The following is a 16,174-nucleotide window of genomic DNA, read 5'->3' as shown; positions in this document are numbered from 1 at the left end:
TTAGGTCCTTAACTAAGGATTTCCATACAATAACATATTTGAATTTCTTTTCATTTCAGTTTTAATTCCAAATTTCCTCCGTTTATCTTGCTTGTTTGGGGCATAATAAGAACATCGCTGCAAATCTCTGCATTACTGTATAAATTTTAAAGGGTGTTAAAGTTGAGAATATTTTGTCTGGAAATTGTATATAACTAGTTAAAATAGGCAACTTTAATGACAATTCTGAATGGTTTCATAAGCAGTTCAAACAAAGTAAAATACTTTTTAGTATGTAGTGTTTGTGTTTAATCATTTTATACTATGGTAGCACTCGAAGGCCACAATTGGAATTGAGGCCTCTTTGTAATAGGCACAGAGGAAACCCAGATGAAGAAACAATCCCTGCCCGGGAGAGTTTATAATCTGGCATATAACTTTATAATAATTTATTGAATCATCTTTAATTTTGTAATTTCAATTTCAAGAATGTGAATTTTTGTTTTTAGATAAAACTATTAAATTATGGAAAATAAGTGAAAGGGATAAAAGAGCTGAAGGTTATAACTTGAAAGATGAAGATGGACGACTTCGGGATCCATTTAGAATCACAGCACTAAGAGTATGTGTTTTTTTTTTTTTTTTGGTTTTTCCTTTGGCTCTCGTTAAATCTGCTTTTTTGAATGTACAACTTTCCCTTTGTACATTTAAAAAGAGGTGTTATTCATTTATAAAGTTGTCTTGTATTGCAGTGTGTATTATGTGGAGTCAGAACTGTATTGGGTATTTCAGGATAATACAAAACATACAGAATTAAATTAAAGATATTACTGAAGTTTCATTAATTCATGGGCCCATAAAACACTGCCTAGATGCTTTGGGAAGATTAAAGACCAGAGTGCTTCCGACACAAATATTTTGTTACGAGCTTCTTAGTGACATCTTGGAACATCTTAATGCTGTTGTAAATATAAATAGGGTTTTTAAAGTTTGTTTAAAATTAAGTTAATAACATTTTTCATTAGGTGTATCCTTTCATCTAAATAATATATAGAAGACAGGAAAATTTATTAAGATAGAAGAATATTTTTGAATGAACTTTTTTTTAACAAAAGACTCTTACACTAGCTTTGAACCTAGATAGTGCATCACTTCTCCTTATCTCCCTGAATAGCCAGTTGTGTTAGTGACCCATCTCGCAACATTTGTGTGGATTCATAAATTTGCACTTAAAACGGGGTGGTTATCTTTGACATGGGTGGAAAATTAAATTTAAACAATATTTTTTCAGTAACGGTCAGCTCACTTTTTAATTAAAACAAACTGTTTGGCCATCTAGGTCTAAATTTAATGGTTTCAAGGATGCATTACAAGAGACATTTGATCTTGTATTTGATTGAGTGGAGCTTGTTCTGAAATTGGAAAGGCTAAAAAGGTGGGGGGTTGGGTTTTTTTTTTTCCCCTAATGGTTTTGTTTTACTGCTTGTGGATTTAATGTGTTTAATATTCAGATAAATGTTATTGATAACATTTTCTTCTATTGGACCATCATAAACTAAAGAACTGGATCTATTCCTAATCCTGATTTGCCCTTTTTTAGAATATAAAGCCATTGCAGGAAGACTATGGATTGAATGCTGTGTCAAGACAAAACAGAATACTGTAGAACCTCAGAGTTATGAACACTGCTGGAATGGAAGTTGTTTGTAACTCTGAACAAAACATTTTGGTTTTTCTTTCAAAAGTTTGCAACTGAGCATTAACTTAGTACAAATTTGAAACTTTACTATGCAGAAGAAAAATGCGTCTTTTAACCATCTTAATTTCAGTGAAACAAGCACAGAGACAGTTTCTTTACCTTACAATTTTTTTAAGCTTTTACTTTATTTTTTTTTTAGTAGTTTGTTTAACACAGTACTGTTCTGTATTTGCACTTTTTGTCTCTGCTGCTGCCTGATTGCGTACTTCTGGTTCTAACTGAGGTGTGTGGTTGACCGGTCACTGTTTGTAATTCTGTGTGATCTTAAATCTGAGGTTCTACTATACTTACAAAATTCTTCGAGAGCAGAAACAAGAAGCCTTTCTACTTTTCGTCATGTATGTTTATATTACTGAGGATATAAAAACCCAGTATTATTAAAGCCAGTCACAACCCAATCAAATTGCAATAATAGGTCAAGTCACTTTTCCAGAGCAAGATGGTATGCATAGGTAACATTTTTCTTGGTGTCCTATACTATAAGTAGTAAAAACTGCTTGCACGGCACAGTTACAAGGAAGCTTTGTGGTTCAGGGTTTAGTTTCACCAGTAACTTATTAATAACATATGTTCCTTTTATTTGAGATTTGGTAATATTTACACTTTTATGTTTTTCATAATCAATCACCAGGAATGATTCAGGTGGTCTCTTAATATGTTCGCCTGATGCTATTTCATTTTCACATTCTCGTCTCAAAAGTTACTTTTAGATTTCATTGAGTGAATTTTACTTCACCCTTTCTTGTGCATTTTAGAAGAAATTTGCTTCACCCACATAAAACCTAAATAACTAGATGCAGGGAATGTATCGTTGTCAATGTGGTACACAGTGACTTCCCCTCCAAACAGCAGGTACTCCAGAATTGCATGTGTAGCCACTCCTGGACACTTGGGGTGTTAGGCCTACTGGAGTCATATAAAGACATCCCCATTCCTTCAATACTGATCTACGAAACTGGCACAGAGGGCCTTTCCACTGGGCATGGAGAGTGGAAGCCCTCTGTGTGGCTCATGTGCCCACTGTTCCTCTGTGCAGCCTTGCAGCCAGGAGTTAAAGGAGAATTTCACACTTAATTGCATTAATTGTAATTTAGATTTTGCTTAACCTTTCCTTAATTACACTAATTCTAGTGTTCCTGGATTGTGATTGTTCTTTTATTATAAAACTTATGTACCCTGAAATATTATTTTTAGTCCACCTCATCCTAGCACTCCACTTCATTCATTATATTTTTTCTTACATTTTAACCTTAAATGTTAAAATGTGACTAATCATTAGTGACAAGAAGAGGAATGTTTTTTTATAATAAACAAGATATGTGGCAACTCCTGAAACCTCTTGTATCTAAGCTTTTTAAAAAAAATTGTTTCTATTCTCTTAGCTTTCCACATGGTGTGTTAAAAATAATTTGTCAATAGTTCAGTAAAAAGAGCATCAGATTGTGTTATGAGGACATGGTTAAGTTGATTTCATTTGTAAATTAACTAACTTTTTAAAAGAAAGTCCATATTTTTGTTGTTCATCCTTCAAATAGTTTTTTCATTCCATTTAAAAACGTTGTTTTAAGGATTTTTCAGCTCCCTTGTTGATTTTAGAAGGGATTAACTGACTGTTAAAGGAGTCAGTTAGTGCACAAGGAGTCAGTGCACCAAGTGCTATCAGATGCTCAAAGTAAACAGGCTTAGATCTTTTTGTTTAGCTAATTTTTGTTATAGATCTTACAAGTAACTACAGAAGATATGTTTTCAGGTATATGAGGGTTTCAAATTGAGTATCTTCAAATTGTTCAGTATAAACATGTACTTCTCTCGATGGGGAAGTATGGGAGAGTCTTACATATTTGAAATGCAAAAAATGACAATCTGGGATCTGGTTTGTGAGTGCCAATATGGAACATCAGAGTAGGGTGGGCAACTGTTTTGTTACATTTTTTTGCCCAGTGGATTTGAAAAGTGTCCCAAAACTAAATGAATTGTGTTCCTGTACAGAGAGAAAATGAGATTTCTGTAGTCTACATTGCTATTTTACATAATAGCAAATATGACTATGTATACAGTAGTTGAATGAATTCATCTTTAATGTAAACTTTTGAATCACAAATTACTAGCTCTTTTTTTATCTTTACAGTGAACTTTTCCCCCAAACATAAACACTGACTTTTCTTGTATCTTCTCTTCCCCTTTGCAGGTGCCGATATTAAAACCCATGGACCTAATGGTAGAAGCAAGTCCCCGAAGGATATTTGCAAATGCGCACACGTATCACATAAACTCAATTTCAGTAAATAGTGATCATGAAACGTACCTTTCTGCAGATGACCTAAGAATTAACCTATGGCATTTAGAAATCACAGATAGAAGTTTTAGTATCCTTTTCCTGTATGAATTCTAAGATTATCTATAAATTTCTGTTTTGAGTATTAATAGGAACAGTTTCATTGTTATATCTGCAGTTTTACTAAACATAAGTTCCCTAAATACTTCCATTTAACTCCAGTCATATAATTAAACAATAGTTCAAATGCACTAATTCACATTGAAATGTTTTTGAAATGGAAAGCTGCAAGTAGGAAGATATGTAGAGTTTAGGTAGTTTAATTTTGCAGAGCAGAAAGTGAAGAAGAGGTGAAATTCTGGGACCCTATATCTTTTAAATGTGGGGGTCAGTCTTCCATTAAATGATCTAATTGCTAATATATGTAAAAATAAAGAATTCCATTTCGCTAGAGAGTTCAATCTCCTGTTGTATTCAAAGTATCAGCAATGTAGTCTGATGTTAATCTTGAAATAAAGTAAAAACTTAGAATTTTGCATAGCAAGTATGGATATGCCTTACAGACAATACTGAAAGTGACCCTTTTGCTATGGCTTATGGCTGCCTATTTCAGGCCAAAATGGTCCAAGAGATATTTTGGCAAGTAACGTAGGTGTCTTCAATAAAATCAAGGGTGAGAGAAATATAAAATAGCCATTAAGTTGTTTCAGGGCATAAGAGGAACGAAGGCCATTCAGCATTCTGTTTGTAAGATCCACAAAAAATTTCCACACAAATGTTCTTAGGTTTTAGTGTACAGATTCTAGGACCAGCCCAGGATTATTTTTATGCTACTCCTGTCCTTTTAAAATGAGTAAATGTCCGCAAAGCAGAAGGGAGGAATTTACCTTATGCTTCTAAAAATATACCACAACCATAATTAACCATTTTTTGGAAATTGTATTTTAGAAATAATAAAAATGGGAAATGCTATTTGTTGCCTTTACCAACCAAATTTCAGACATTGTAGATATTAAGCCCGCTAATATGGAGGAACTAACAGAAGTGATTACTGCTGCAGAGTTTCACCCACATCATTGTAATGTGTTTGTCTACAGTAGTAGCAAAGGAACTATACGACTCTGTGATATGCGTTCTTCAGCCCTCTGTGATAGACATTCAAAATGTAAGCATCTTAGACTATATCTTTTTGCTTTATAGACTTTTGTCATATACAACAAGAGACTGTGTAGGTGTTCTACCTATATAAACAAACATTAAAATGTCAAATTCTGCTTATTGGTAAAGAACTTAAAAAGGTAAGGAGTCATAGTTTTGTAGAATGGAACATTTTAATTGTCTTGTTCTAGGCCATCAGCAAGCAGAAGTGTAGCATGAGACAATTGACGATGTGACTCAAGTGCTTTTGGCACCAGTGAGACCTGTCTTCTGTCCAGACTCAGTCTTGGTGCTTCTCAAAGGTATCTGCTTAACAAGTGCCAGTTAAGGGCAGTTTATTGACATCTACCTTTGTGCATTAGGAACTGGGCTGAGGCTGCCAGAACCCATTTCATTTGTGACCATTTACAGCTGTCGGAATGAATTTTATTCATAATGATCTGTGCTGGATTTGAAGCCAGTTCCCAGAGGTGAAAGGCCAGTGTTTTTGAAGCACTGAGCCACACAGCCTCATATAGGTGAGGAAAGCTTTTATATTTCCACCATAAGGAATAGGGCCCATCTTTACGCACAGCCTGTTGTTTCTTGGTTGTATTACAGTAATAATGGTTTTATATATTGCTACTTGCTGGGGTTTACCTAAATTGCATTGATATTTCTAGGTAAGCTCATATTCTGAAGCAAAGATGAGGGTATTTTGATTGGGGAAGAGAAATATTTAAAGATTGTGGCAAGTATGGTATGACGCATTTCCTTTTTAGTCAACTTAGCTTATATAATTGGAAATGTCAATGGCCAATCTTACTTGTCATATTTTTGTTAGTTTCCTTTACTCTGTAAAAGGTACAGTAGTCTGTGATGCTTTCATAAAAGGTTTGTAAGAAAAAACTTTGATATTATTCCCTTGGTGTTGAAAGGTTCATATTGTCATTGATTTGAAGAATTAAGAGTAAATGACTTTCAACCTAACCAAGAAGCATGGTTCAAGAAAGCAGACAAAGATCCTCATTGAATTTCAGTGTAAATACAAACTTGCTCTTTCAGTAGATTTTGTGTGTGGTGCAATTTATATTTATAAATTTATAAATAAACCATGTACCCTACAGCGCCACTACAAGATGTGGGATCTGTAAAAGAAATGTACACTGGAGATGCTGACTTCTTACTGTTTTGCATTTAAAAAATTTTTAGTTTTACATTATGGTAAAGTTATAGAATAATCAGTAGTCCTAGAGGGAACACAGTAACTTTTGAATTTAACTTCATATATCGGTTTTTTTGTTAGTTTCTGCCTCTTAATGTTCATTTCCAAACTCCAGGAATTGCAGCTTCTTGATATGTTCTAATGGGAGAACCCATTGGAGCTTAGCAGCTAGTGGTTCTAGCTACGAGAACTTAGTGCCTTTTTTAAAGAAAGATCAGCTTAAAAAAAACAAAACAAAACCACTAAGCAGGGCTATAATCTTTTTCTTTTTCTTTTCCTTTTTTTTTTTTTTTTTTAATGGAGGATTTAGTATTCAGGTCCATGATTTTAAAATATATAAATACTCAATAGCATTGCCATTTGTAACATTTTGTGTATTGGATTCAGTTTTACTTTACATCTTAATTTTACAGTTTTTGAAGAGCCTGAAGATCCCAGCAGCAGATCATTCTTTTCAGAAATTATTTCCTCAATATCTGATGTAAAATTCAGTCACAGTGGTCGATACATGATGACAAGAGACTACCTTTCAGTTAAAGTGTGGGATCTCAATATGGAAAACAGGCCTGTAGAGACATATCAGGTAAAGTGTTCATATTTTTTAATTTAAAAAAAAAAGCATCTTTTTTTTTTAGATCTGTCTAATACTTCCTTAAATGTTTTAAGGTTCATGAATATCTTCGAAGCAAGCTTTGTTCTCTATATGAAAATGACTGCATCTTTGACAAGTTTGAGTGCTGCTGGAATGGTTCTGATAGGTAAGGGTAACTTATGAAATAAGGTTAATTTCAGAAATTTAGTTCCCAATCCTGAAAACACTTAGCTTACGTTAAGTATGTGAACAGTCCTTTTGAAGTCAATTTGCAAGATTAAGATCTTAAAATATTTACCTTTTGCATCCTCAAAGAGGTGGCAAAGGCAATGTAAACTTTCTCTCAATTAACCCTATTTTAGTATAAATTATTGCTGCAGTTGCATACAACTAGCTTTTTGGATATCGACTTTAAAACTATCCTGAAATAATTTTTTCATAATTTATTTTTTTAAATAAGACAAATACAGAACTGGTTTTCATTATTTTGAAAGATCAGTTTTTGTTTAATTCTATTTCCAACCTTTCTGTTGGGCTCTGTCCTTAAATTTTTTGTCAAAGGTAAACAATACATGTAGAAACAGAGGTAGCTGTATAATGCAGTTTTATGTCTTCTAGCTTTTGTTTTGTTATATGATCCATGGAAACGTTACAAATTTCTGGATAAAAAGTGATATACAAGAGTGTGGTGGTTTGGAATGCACTGTGATAACTTATTGATATTGTATGTTGGCCTGGTTATTGGGTGTTTACTGTATGAATATACTGCTTTATTAGCTCAATGGGGTATGTCTGAAATACAGGCAGGAAGGAGAAGAATGGCTCAAGAGAGCTACCTATTGGCAAACACTGGAGAGTTGTTAAGGGACAATGCCAGCACTGCTAGCTTGATTCTTCCTCAGTCTCCAAACACCCTACAAAACTGGTTTTGGCCAGGACCCACATGGTCTCCTGGGGAGGTAGAACCTACAAGGAACCAGATTAAAATAAGACTCTGACATAATGGCTCACTCCAAGTTTCTGGGGAAGCTAGACCTGCCTATGTCCCCATCATGGGATGATGGGACTCTGAAATAAGATAGACATGCATATAGACTTATTTATTTTAAAATCCTTTTGTCCCCTAAGGCTTTGTTTCTGTGGCAAAATATACAATGCTTTTGTTTTAAGAAGGCTGTTCGGTCAATATAGACCTCTAGTCACAGATTCCTGAAGGGAAGTACCTGGTGCGCAAACACAGGAAGATCTGCAGGGCAGAAATGTTTGATAGGGTACTGTAGCCCAGGTCCCAGTCAAGGAGAGGGAGCATTGCAAAATTTCACGCTGGGATAGGTATAAGAATGAGCCGAACACCTGAAAGCATGCACTCAGAGAGATTGGAAAGGGGACATAAGTGCAGCTACATCTGTAACCATGACAAAGAACTTATTAGGGTCATCGCAAAAATCTCACTTGGAATATTAGCAGTCCTACCCTGCTCGTATCAAGTTCCAGAAAGGAGTTGTGTCAATCTGTTTACATTTCTGCTAATACAAGAGTTAAATATCTTTCAACAAAGTTGATCATTTTCTGAAATTTTCAGGCGAAAGATTACCTGCATTATCTTTTTGATTTCTCAAAGTCAAAAGAACTATCATAGGTTTAGAATGTTATATATAAACAAATCTGTTCTATAATTAAGGCTCTGATGTCGTCCTTGTTACACAATTTATGTGGCGCTGTTTCCACCCCAGAGAAGTTCTCTCCCTCTCTGGTATAATCCAATCGGTATAGTATTCCTTGTATTTTGATATTAAAGTCAACTTGTTTTACATTGTTCTCAATTATTGAATTTTCACTGTGATGTAGATATTTGTATTAACTTTTATAATTTGTTCTCATCAGGGGAAGGTAGAGATAACTGGTATCTGGGAAGTGGCTTTGGGCTCCAGGAGACAGTTTTGAAATACACATCCAAGTGTCTGCAGTGCAGGAGAGCTGCCCTGCATTTCTGGTACTGCTAGCTGGAATTGGGTGGTTGCTCAAGGACTACCTTTCCCCCTGGCTGCTTCCAGTGCTGTGGATGAAGAGGGGGTAGGGAAGGGATAATACTAGAGTAGGAATAGGGGCAGTTCTGCTGTCAGCTGTGACAGGGAGGGTGCTGCTATTTCACCAGCCACTTTTTCTTGTGCTGGTCCAGAGCAGGGAAAGGTCATGAGTGATTTGTCTGTGTCTGTAAGAGAAGAGACAGCAAGGGGAGAGGATGTGTAGGATAGCAAGGGAGTGGGGAAAGAGCTGGAGAGGAGGCAGTGGTGAATGTAGTGTATGAAATAAATGCTGTGGGAAGATGGATCAAAGGAGTAGCAATGAGGAAAGACATAAAATAAGAGAAAAGAATATAGTGCAAGGTTCTAGTTTTAAACTTGAGCCCTGGTAGTTACTTATTCTGTGCACAGAAGAAATAAATTAGAGGTACACTGCAGTGGAATAATATATTATGATCTTTAGTAATCCAAGTAAAATATTTCCTTTTCTTCTGGTTTTAAACAGTGCTATCATGACTGGCTCCTACAACAATTTCTTTAGGATGTTTGACCGTAACACACGACGGGATATTACATTAGAAGCATCAAGAGAAAGTAGCAAACCTCGTGCCATCTTAAAGCCACGCAAAGTGTGTACAGGTGGTAAGAGAAAGAAAGATGAGATAAGTGTTGACAGTCTGGACTTCAACAAGAAGATCCTTCATACAGCATGGCACCCCACAGAGAACATCATTGCTGTAGCTGCCACCAATAACTTGTATATATTCCAGGACAAAATTAACTAAAGATGGCTTATTTCAGGACAAAGTCGTCTTCTTGCATAGTTAAGCTCAGTTGTTTCTGTAAAAAAAGAAGACCTTGTTGTCCTACCAGTAAAGAACATTGATGCACTTACTTCCCTTTATAGATAAAGGAGAGAAGCTTGCCTGGTTTTGAGTTCATGGTGTAGTTCTGCCTTCAGTGAGGGGGATGTGAGTTGCAGTTGTCAACAAGAAAAAGCCTACTAGAAGCAGAATTGATGGACAGTGCTCAATAAAGGCCAATATTCAAATGTATTTATTTAAGTCTGAGCCTTCCTTTCCAGTTTATAGACCAAAAATTTAACACCCAAGAAGAAAATTTGTCATAAAAATGTAATTTCTGTCTCTGCGCTCTTTCTCTGCTGTAATATTTGGGCCTTTCAAAACATTTATTGTGCTTTATGCCTGTAAACATTCCTTCTCTGGCCTTTTATCTAGGCTTAGGTGTTTTTATCTCTGAGCACTTAGGTAGGTCTTGAATTGGGTTTGTAGGCAGGTTTCCATGTATATTTACTCACCAACTGTATCTATAACCACACCTTCTGGTGTAAACCACTTAATAAAAATAACAAACTATAAAAAGTGTTTTTAAATCTGAAAGTATGTATTCAGTCTTTTTATTTTTTTATCGCATGTATTGAGGTTGTGAAAAATAATTCTGATGGGAAGATTCGAAAAGTTTGTCCCAGAACATTGATTTTTGACAGGCAGGTATGAACAGATTCGTGTAGTATAAAATATTTCAAACTCTAAAATTAGTTTCCACAAACTGTCATTAGTTTAAGTTGTGTAGGTTTCCTGTAAAATTACATCATATTTTATACAAAAAGTAGGAGATTGAAAAGGTTGGTATAAAGTTATCTAGAGCCATAATAGAAAGAGATCACCTTCGACAGAAGGAAAAAAATATCTTAAAACATTCAACAAAATTGCTGCTTTAAAAATTAAAAATCTGGTTTAACAGATGCCTCTCAAATGTTTGACATAGACACATACCTTATGTGCATTATTTTTTTTAACCTGTTTAGTACTTTTTGTTTTGGAAAAAAATATACTTTTTTTTAAATATTAAAAATTTGGCATAATATGTATATTGAATTTCACATCGCAGTTAAAAAAAAATTAACTTATTATGCCAAACAGCAGCACAACATAACAAATTTTAACATATTGTAACCCGTTGACACCATGAGATCAGGTTATATGGAGGCTACATACTGATGTGAAATGCATTTGTGGTAATTTCTGTTCCTGTTGACAACAGAAGGTTAAAGAATAATTCTTGGTACTCTCTTTCAAAAGGGCCTGAAACTCATCCATCGGTTTTTCACCCAAAACAGGTGTGGGTGTGAAATTGTACCTGAAATAATTGCAGGCACATTTTAATAGCATCAAATTACCTAGATATGTAAGGGCTATAAAATGTGCCTGCAAAATCAGAGGTGTCTTCTGAAAATCGGATCCTTTGAGCCTCCCTGATGAAATACAGAAGTGTGGTTTACACTCCATTTTTAATAAAATGAAGGTGTATTATGATTACTCAATCAAATATGGATATGCAAGAGAAAATGTCTCTGTTCCTTCCCTCTCAATTAAAGTCCATAGTGCCACTCTTGTTCACAATAAGCTAGTAAATACAGCTAACTTTTTGGGGTTCTACAAATAAAGTTTAAATAAAAATCGTATACTGTATATTGGTTGTGACACTATTTGCAAACCTTGAAATGTGGAACTAGGTCATTTAAGCATTAGATTTGACCTTGTTCTTAAAATACATAATAGAGCTAATACAATGGGATTGTATATACTTGTTCAATTATTTTGACCAAAAAGTTTAATAAATTTTAAATGTTTACCTGAACGTGCTCTGTGTATTTTGACAACTTTTTCCTTATTTTTGCTTCTGAAATTGAAATTCTAGCTGAGTTCTGCCACAATAATTCATTGTAGACTTCCATGTTAAATTAGTATGCTTCTTAGGAAAGGGAAATGACCAAGTATATTTAGCAAAAGCCTATAGAATCTCCTGCAAACACTTCTTATGCACTTCACTTGGTTCACTTGAGTAGTCCCATTAATTTTCCACTGAGCAAATTTAAATGTGTGAGGGCTTGTCTACACTTAAAACGCGACAGTAGTACAATAGTGCTTCAGTGTAGACATTATGTACGGCCGACATGAGGGGTTCACCAGTCACCTCCGCAAGAGGCAGTAGCTAGGTTGACGGAAAAATTCTTCCATCGATCTAGTGCTGTTTACACAGGGACTTATGTCGGCTTGACACGACTCGGGTATGGATTTCTCACACCCTTGATCAATGTACTTAAATTCATTTTCTAATATAGATCGGGACTGTGTGTTCGTAAGGTCAGATCCTTAATTCAGAAGGACATCTCACCATACTAGATGATTATAAATACAGTTGGGCTGCCTATTATAGAGCCATTGTAGTTGCGTCCAGCAAACCCCAAACCATAAGTGGGATTAGGAGAAAACTAAAAGATTTTTGTAAGAGATTATATAAAAGAATTTAAATTCTTTCTTTGGTTAAACAGCTGGTGGTTCATGAAAAGCTTTCAACACATCTTACTTGGAAACAATTTTTCTTGTCCTTTTGTTTTGGTGGCTGGGATGCTTCCACTCCAATTTTCAAATATTTGAATGAAAATAAAAATTGAGATTAATAAAATCAATTGTTTGGTTTCTGAAATCAGTTTGGAACACCACATTTCTCTTTTCAAGGCAGTCTTGATCCTGATGCAGTTGAAGTCTGGATGAAAACTTCCATTGGCACTGGTGGGAGCAAGATTTCCATTGTCTGTTTTCTAGGTAGGTTGTTATACTGCACCCAACACCATGGTATCTTAAGTACTTGAGACAGGATTATAGTGTGATTTCAAGTGGGAGGTATAAACACGAGAAATATTGTTAGTGTTAGATATGTGTAGTACTGGATGGATTAGGGTATTTATCAGTAAAAGCTAATAAATGTTGATTTCACTGTGTACACCCAAACTGATTTAAAAAAAAAATCGACGATGATAGAAATTTAGATAGGTAAAGTAAGAAAAATGCTCCTTGAGAACTTATTAGTTTGGTTTAAAGCTATTTACTCAGTGTGTATTGACATTTGATGTTGACAATTTTAACTTTTTGAATTTCAATATGTGCTGTCATAAATGGTCTGACCCCCACAAATATTTCCCACAATTGTGAAAATTTAAATGGATAAATTGAAGAAATGCTTACAAATACATCAATATCAGTCAATTTTTTTTAATATTGAATTCTTCAAGCCTACATGTGTTGTCTACAAATATTGCAAGAGAAATCAAGTTCCAAGCTCTCATCTTGACAGGTAAAAATGTTCAGTTTAGGAAATAAGGATCCTTATTTTATGCAAACATTTCTGAGAAGGAGGATGAATTTGTAGGAGTGAGTAATTTTCATTTATGTGAGGAAATGAAAAGTGTAACTCCTAAACCTTTGTATCAGAATTTACAGTTGTCAATTTCCCTTTTTGATCTATCCTTTTGATACTCTTGTTTCCCATATAATGTATTGATGTTTAAATGCAACAGGTATATCTAGGAGGATCCTCCCTTTAGAACATTTTAAGATTTGTATGCTGTAATCAGTTGTATAAAACTCCTTTGATAACAGCTGGTTTTATATAATGTTACTATGCGTAAAAATGTCAAGAAAAGTCTTTCATGAAAGTTTTTAATGTTCTGAATTGGATGTTCATTGACATTGATACATCCATAACCATAATCTGTGTACACTTGTGTATATACATATGTAGAACATTGTGATTGTAAACTGGTGCAACTTCATCACCTCAGAACAATGAAGTAGTCAGGGAGGGAGGAGTCAAGCAGGAAGGGGAGCACCTAGTGTACAAATCACGAAGACAAATGAGGGGCCTTTAGGGTTAATGGGAAAACACTTAAAACTCCCTACTGCCCAATGTAACCAGGAGTGTCCATGCCAGGAGGGGGGGAAAGGTTTTAAAAAAAAAAAAAAAAAACGTTTTAAAGGAGACTTAAAATTGAAGTCTTAATCCAGAAACTGAGGGACAGCCTCTGCTGTGAAACCATTCAGAGGGAATAGGTAACTTAGATTCACTTTTCTAATATGTCAGATATAGAAGTGTAAAGTCTGAAATAGCATCTTTGTTTTTTTCTGTAACTTGTATGTGTTTGCTTTACCTTATTATTTCATCTTTGAATCTGATTTTTTTCTGTTTTGCTCTTTTTATTTTTACCCCAAACAGGTCTCTCGTTTGTGGAGTGTGTGCACCAAAGTGAATTATAATGGGGAGGCTGTTTTCACACATTCAGGGGTGATGAACCAGTGGGAAAAGTCTGAGAGGCTGGTAGCTAAGAACTCTGGATAGATAGAGTTGGGGAGACCCATGACTGAAAAAGCTGTTGGGATCACCTTGCCAAGTAACTAAGCTGGTGGAAGCCAAGGTGAAGTCTTTGTTTGTGGGCTGGCTACTGGTGTCAGGTTTCTGAGCCATGGCAGTACAGCATTAAGGCACCCGAGTTACAGTGACAGAACCCGTCACTGGTCTGAGTGATCCCCAAAACTTCACACTAGGGTCTGCCTCCTTTGTGAAGTATTTTGGGCTCTGCATTTTTATGATTTGCGAACAGGTGGGAGGGATGCCAAACATCTGAACGATGAGATCAAAAATCTCCTGATTCAAGCTTGACTTGGAGTTGTTGCCCCTCCGCCTGCTCAGCCACTCTGCCTTTTTATTCAGGTCCTCTTTGATGTGGATCGCTCTGAGGGAAAGGAGGAACTGCTCTGCCCACCTCATTATTTCTATTGCTTCCCTGTGTAGTGTTCTCCTTGTTCTCCCTTGGTGGTTTAGTCTTACTGACTTATTGAAGCAGGATGTAATTTCTCCTTAGGATGGGTGGGAATCTTTGCTGTGCTATCTTGATCAGTCCCAGCTCCAAAAGGTTTATGCTGTGGCTCCACAGAACTTGGGCTCTTAAGGTTCCCCCAGTAAGCTCCCCAGCCCTCCAGGCTAGTATTGATTGCAGGGACTAGAGGATCTGGAAGGCAGATGGACATGCCTTTGTGATCATTGTCATGGGTGGACCACCCCTGTAAGGAGCTGAACACCTGGGGTATTCAAACCTATACTTATTTTTCATGTGTTCTGTGCAGTGATCCCACACCTTTCATATAATGGCTTGAAGACTTCTGATATGTGATTGTGCCCAGGGAGTGATACATGACACCAGGAGTCCAGCAAGTTGAAGACATAATGCTACGGCAGGTCTCTGAAGAAAGAGAACTTTCTGTATTGAACAGGAGAGCTTTTCTTGGCATTAATGATGAAGCTGTGCTCCTGGAGAAGGTTCAATACTGAAGATGTGGCCCTTTGCGTTGCTGATTGCAATGGAGCTCTGATCATGATATCATTCCAGAAGAGGTACACATGAGTTCCCTGCAACCTGAGTCTGGCTGTTATCACCGCCACCATCTTTCTAAAATCCCCCAGAACCAACGACAAGCTGAATTGGAATGTTCGGTACTGGATGTTTGCTGCCAGGGTGAACCTCCGAAGTCTGTGGGAGGGAACCAGAAGAACCTTTCTTCTGTGGGAACACTCTGACTCCTATATCTAAAAGATGAGATATTTTGTTCTGAATCAGGTTGTTCGATGGGGTCATTGGAGCTGAGTGACTGGGTGAAGAACAGGTGAGGTGGATCCCCCAGTTCGAGGGAATATCCCTGGCTCGCTATCTGACTGACCCACTTGTCTGAGGTCGATGAAAACCATTCCTTTAGGAAATGGGAAATCCTGCCTCCTATATTCAGTTCTGGGTAGAGGCCTCTGCAGTCTTTGTCATGAAGTGAATTGTGGGGGAGGGGGAATGAGGTCCTTCTCGAGACTTCCCCTCACCACTGGACCTCAATTCTTCAGTTTTCCTTTGGGGAATCTGCTGGTACCTCTATGCTGATGAGTGAAGGAAGCACCTCTCTTTGAAGGCCTATCTATATCCTCTCCAGAGGGCCTTTAGTGTGGAAGGGAGAGGCTGTTTGGATTTTTCTGTATTTTTAGCCACCACCTTATTCTGCTTTTCTCCAGAAACAAAGGAGCCAAGCACAGGACTTGCTTAGAGTGAATATCCACCTTCCAGGGTTGAAGCCATAGGTGGTGCCTGGCTACTAAGCTGGAAGCCATGTCTTGGGCTGAGGACCTCCTTGCGTCCATGAGGTGTCAGCTACAAGCTCTGTTGCTAGGGAGACTTTCCCTAAAGTGGAGCCAAAGTCAGAGTGATTTCTGTCTTTAAGGGCTTTGAGATCTTCCAGTTAGGAAGGAGATGCTCCTGCAATGCAGGTAGCTGCAAGGGATGCTG

General features: G+C 36.5%; 1 protein-coding gene across 4 annotated transcripts in view; it reads left to right on the top strand.

Moving 5' to 3' along the window:
- Window positions 1–11,652, top strand: part of PPP2R2D (protein phosphatase 2 regulatory subunit Bdelta) — a 38,448-nt gene extending 26,796 nt beyond the window's left edge. For 2 of the 4 annotated variants that reach the window (XM_038409144.2, XM_043518052.1), the window contains 6 exons: window positions 489–601; window positions 3,927–4,104; window positions 5,014–5,178; window positions 6,789–6,958; window positions 7,042–7,133; window positions 9,497–11,652. In XM_038409144.2, coding sequence (XP_038265072.1) covers window positions 489–601; window positions 3,927–4,104; window positions 5,014–5,178; window positions 6,789–6,958; window positions 7,042–7,133; window positions 9,497–9,776 — 998 coding nt within the window. In that variant the 3' untranslated portion in view covers window positions 9,777–11,652. The remainder of the gene's footprint in view (window positions 1–488; window positions 602–3,926; window positions 4,105–5,013; window positions 5,179–6,788; window positions 6,959–7,041; window positions 7,134–9,496) is intronic. The other 2 variants (XM_043518050.1, XM_043518051.1) reach the window with 1 other exon arrangement.
- The last annotated feature ends 4,522 nt before the right edge of the window (window positions 11,653–16,174 follow it).

The sequence above is a fragment of the Dermochelys coriacea genome, chromosome 7 (genome assembly GCF_009764565.3).
Source record: "Dermochelys coriacea isolate rDerCor1 chromosome 7, rDerCor1.pri.v4, whole genome shotgun sequence".
Taxonomy (NCBI): Eukaryota; Metazoa; Chordata; order Testudines; family Dermochelyidae; genus Dermochelys; species Dermochelys coriacea.
This window is presented reverse-complemented; position numbering and strand designations above follow the sequence as displayed.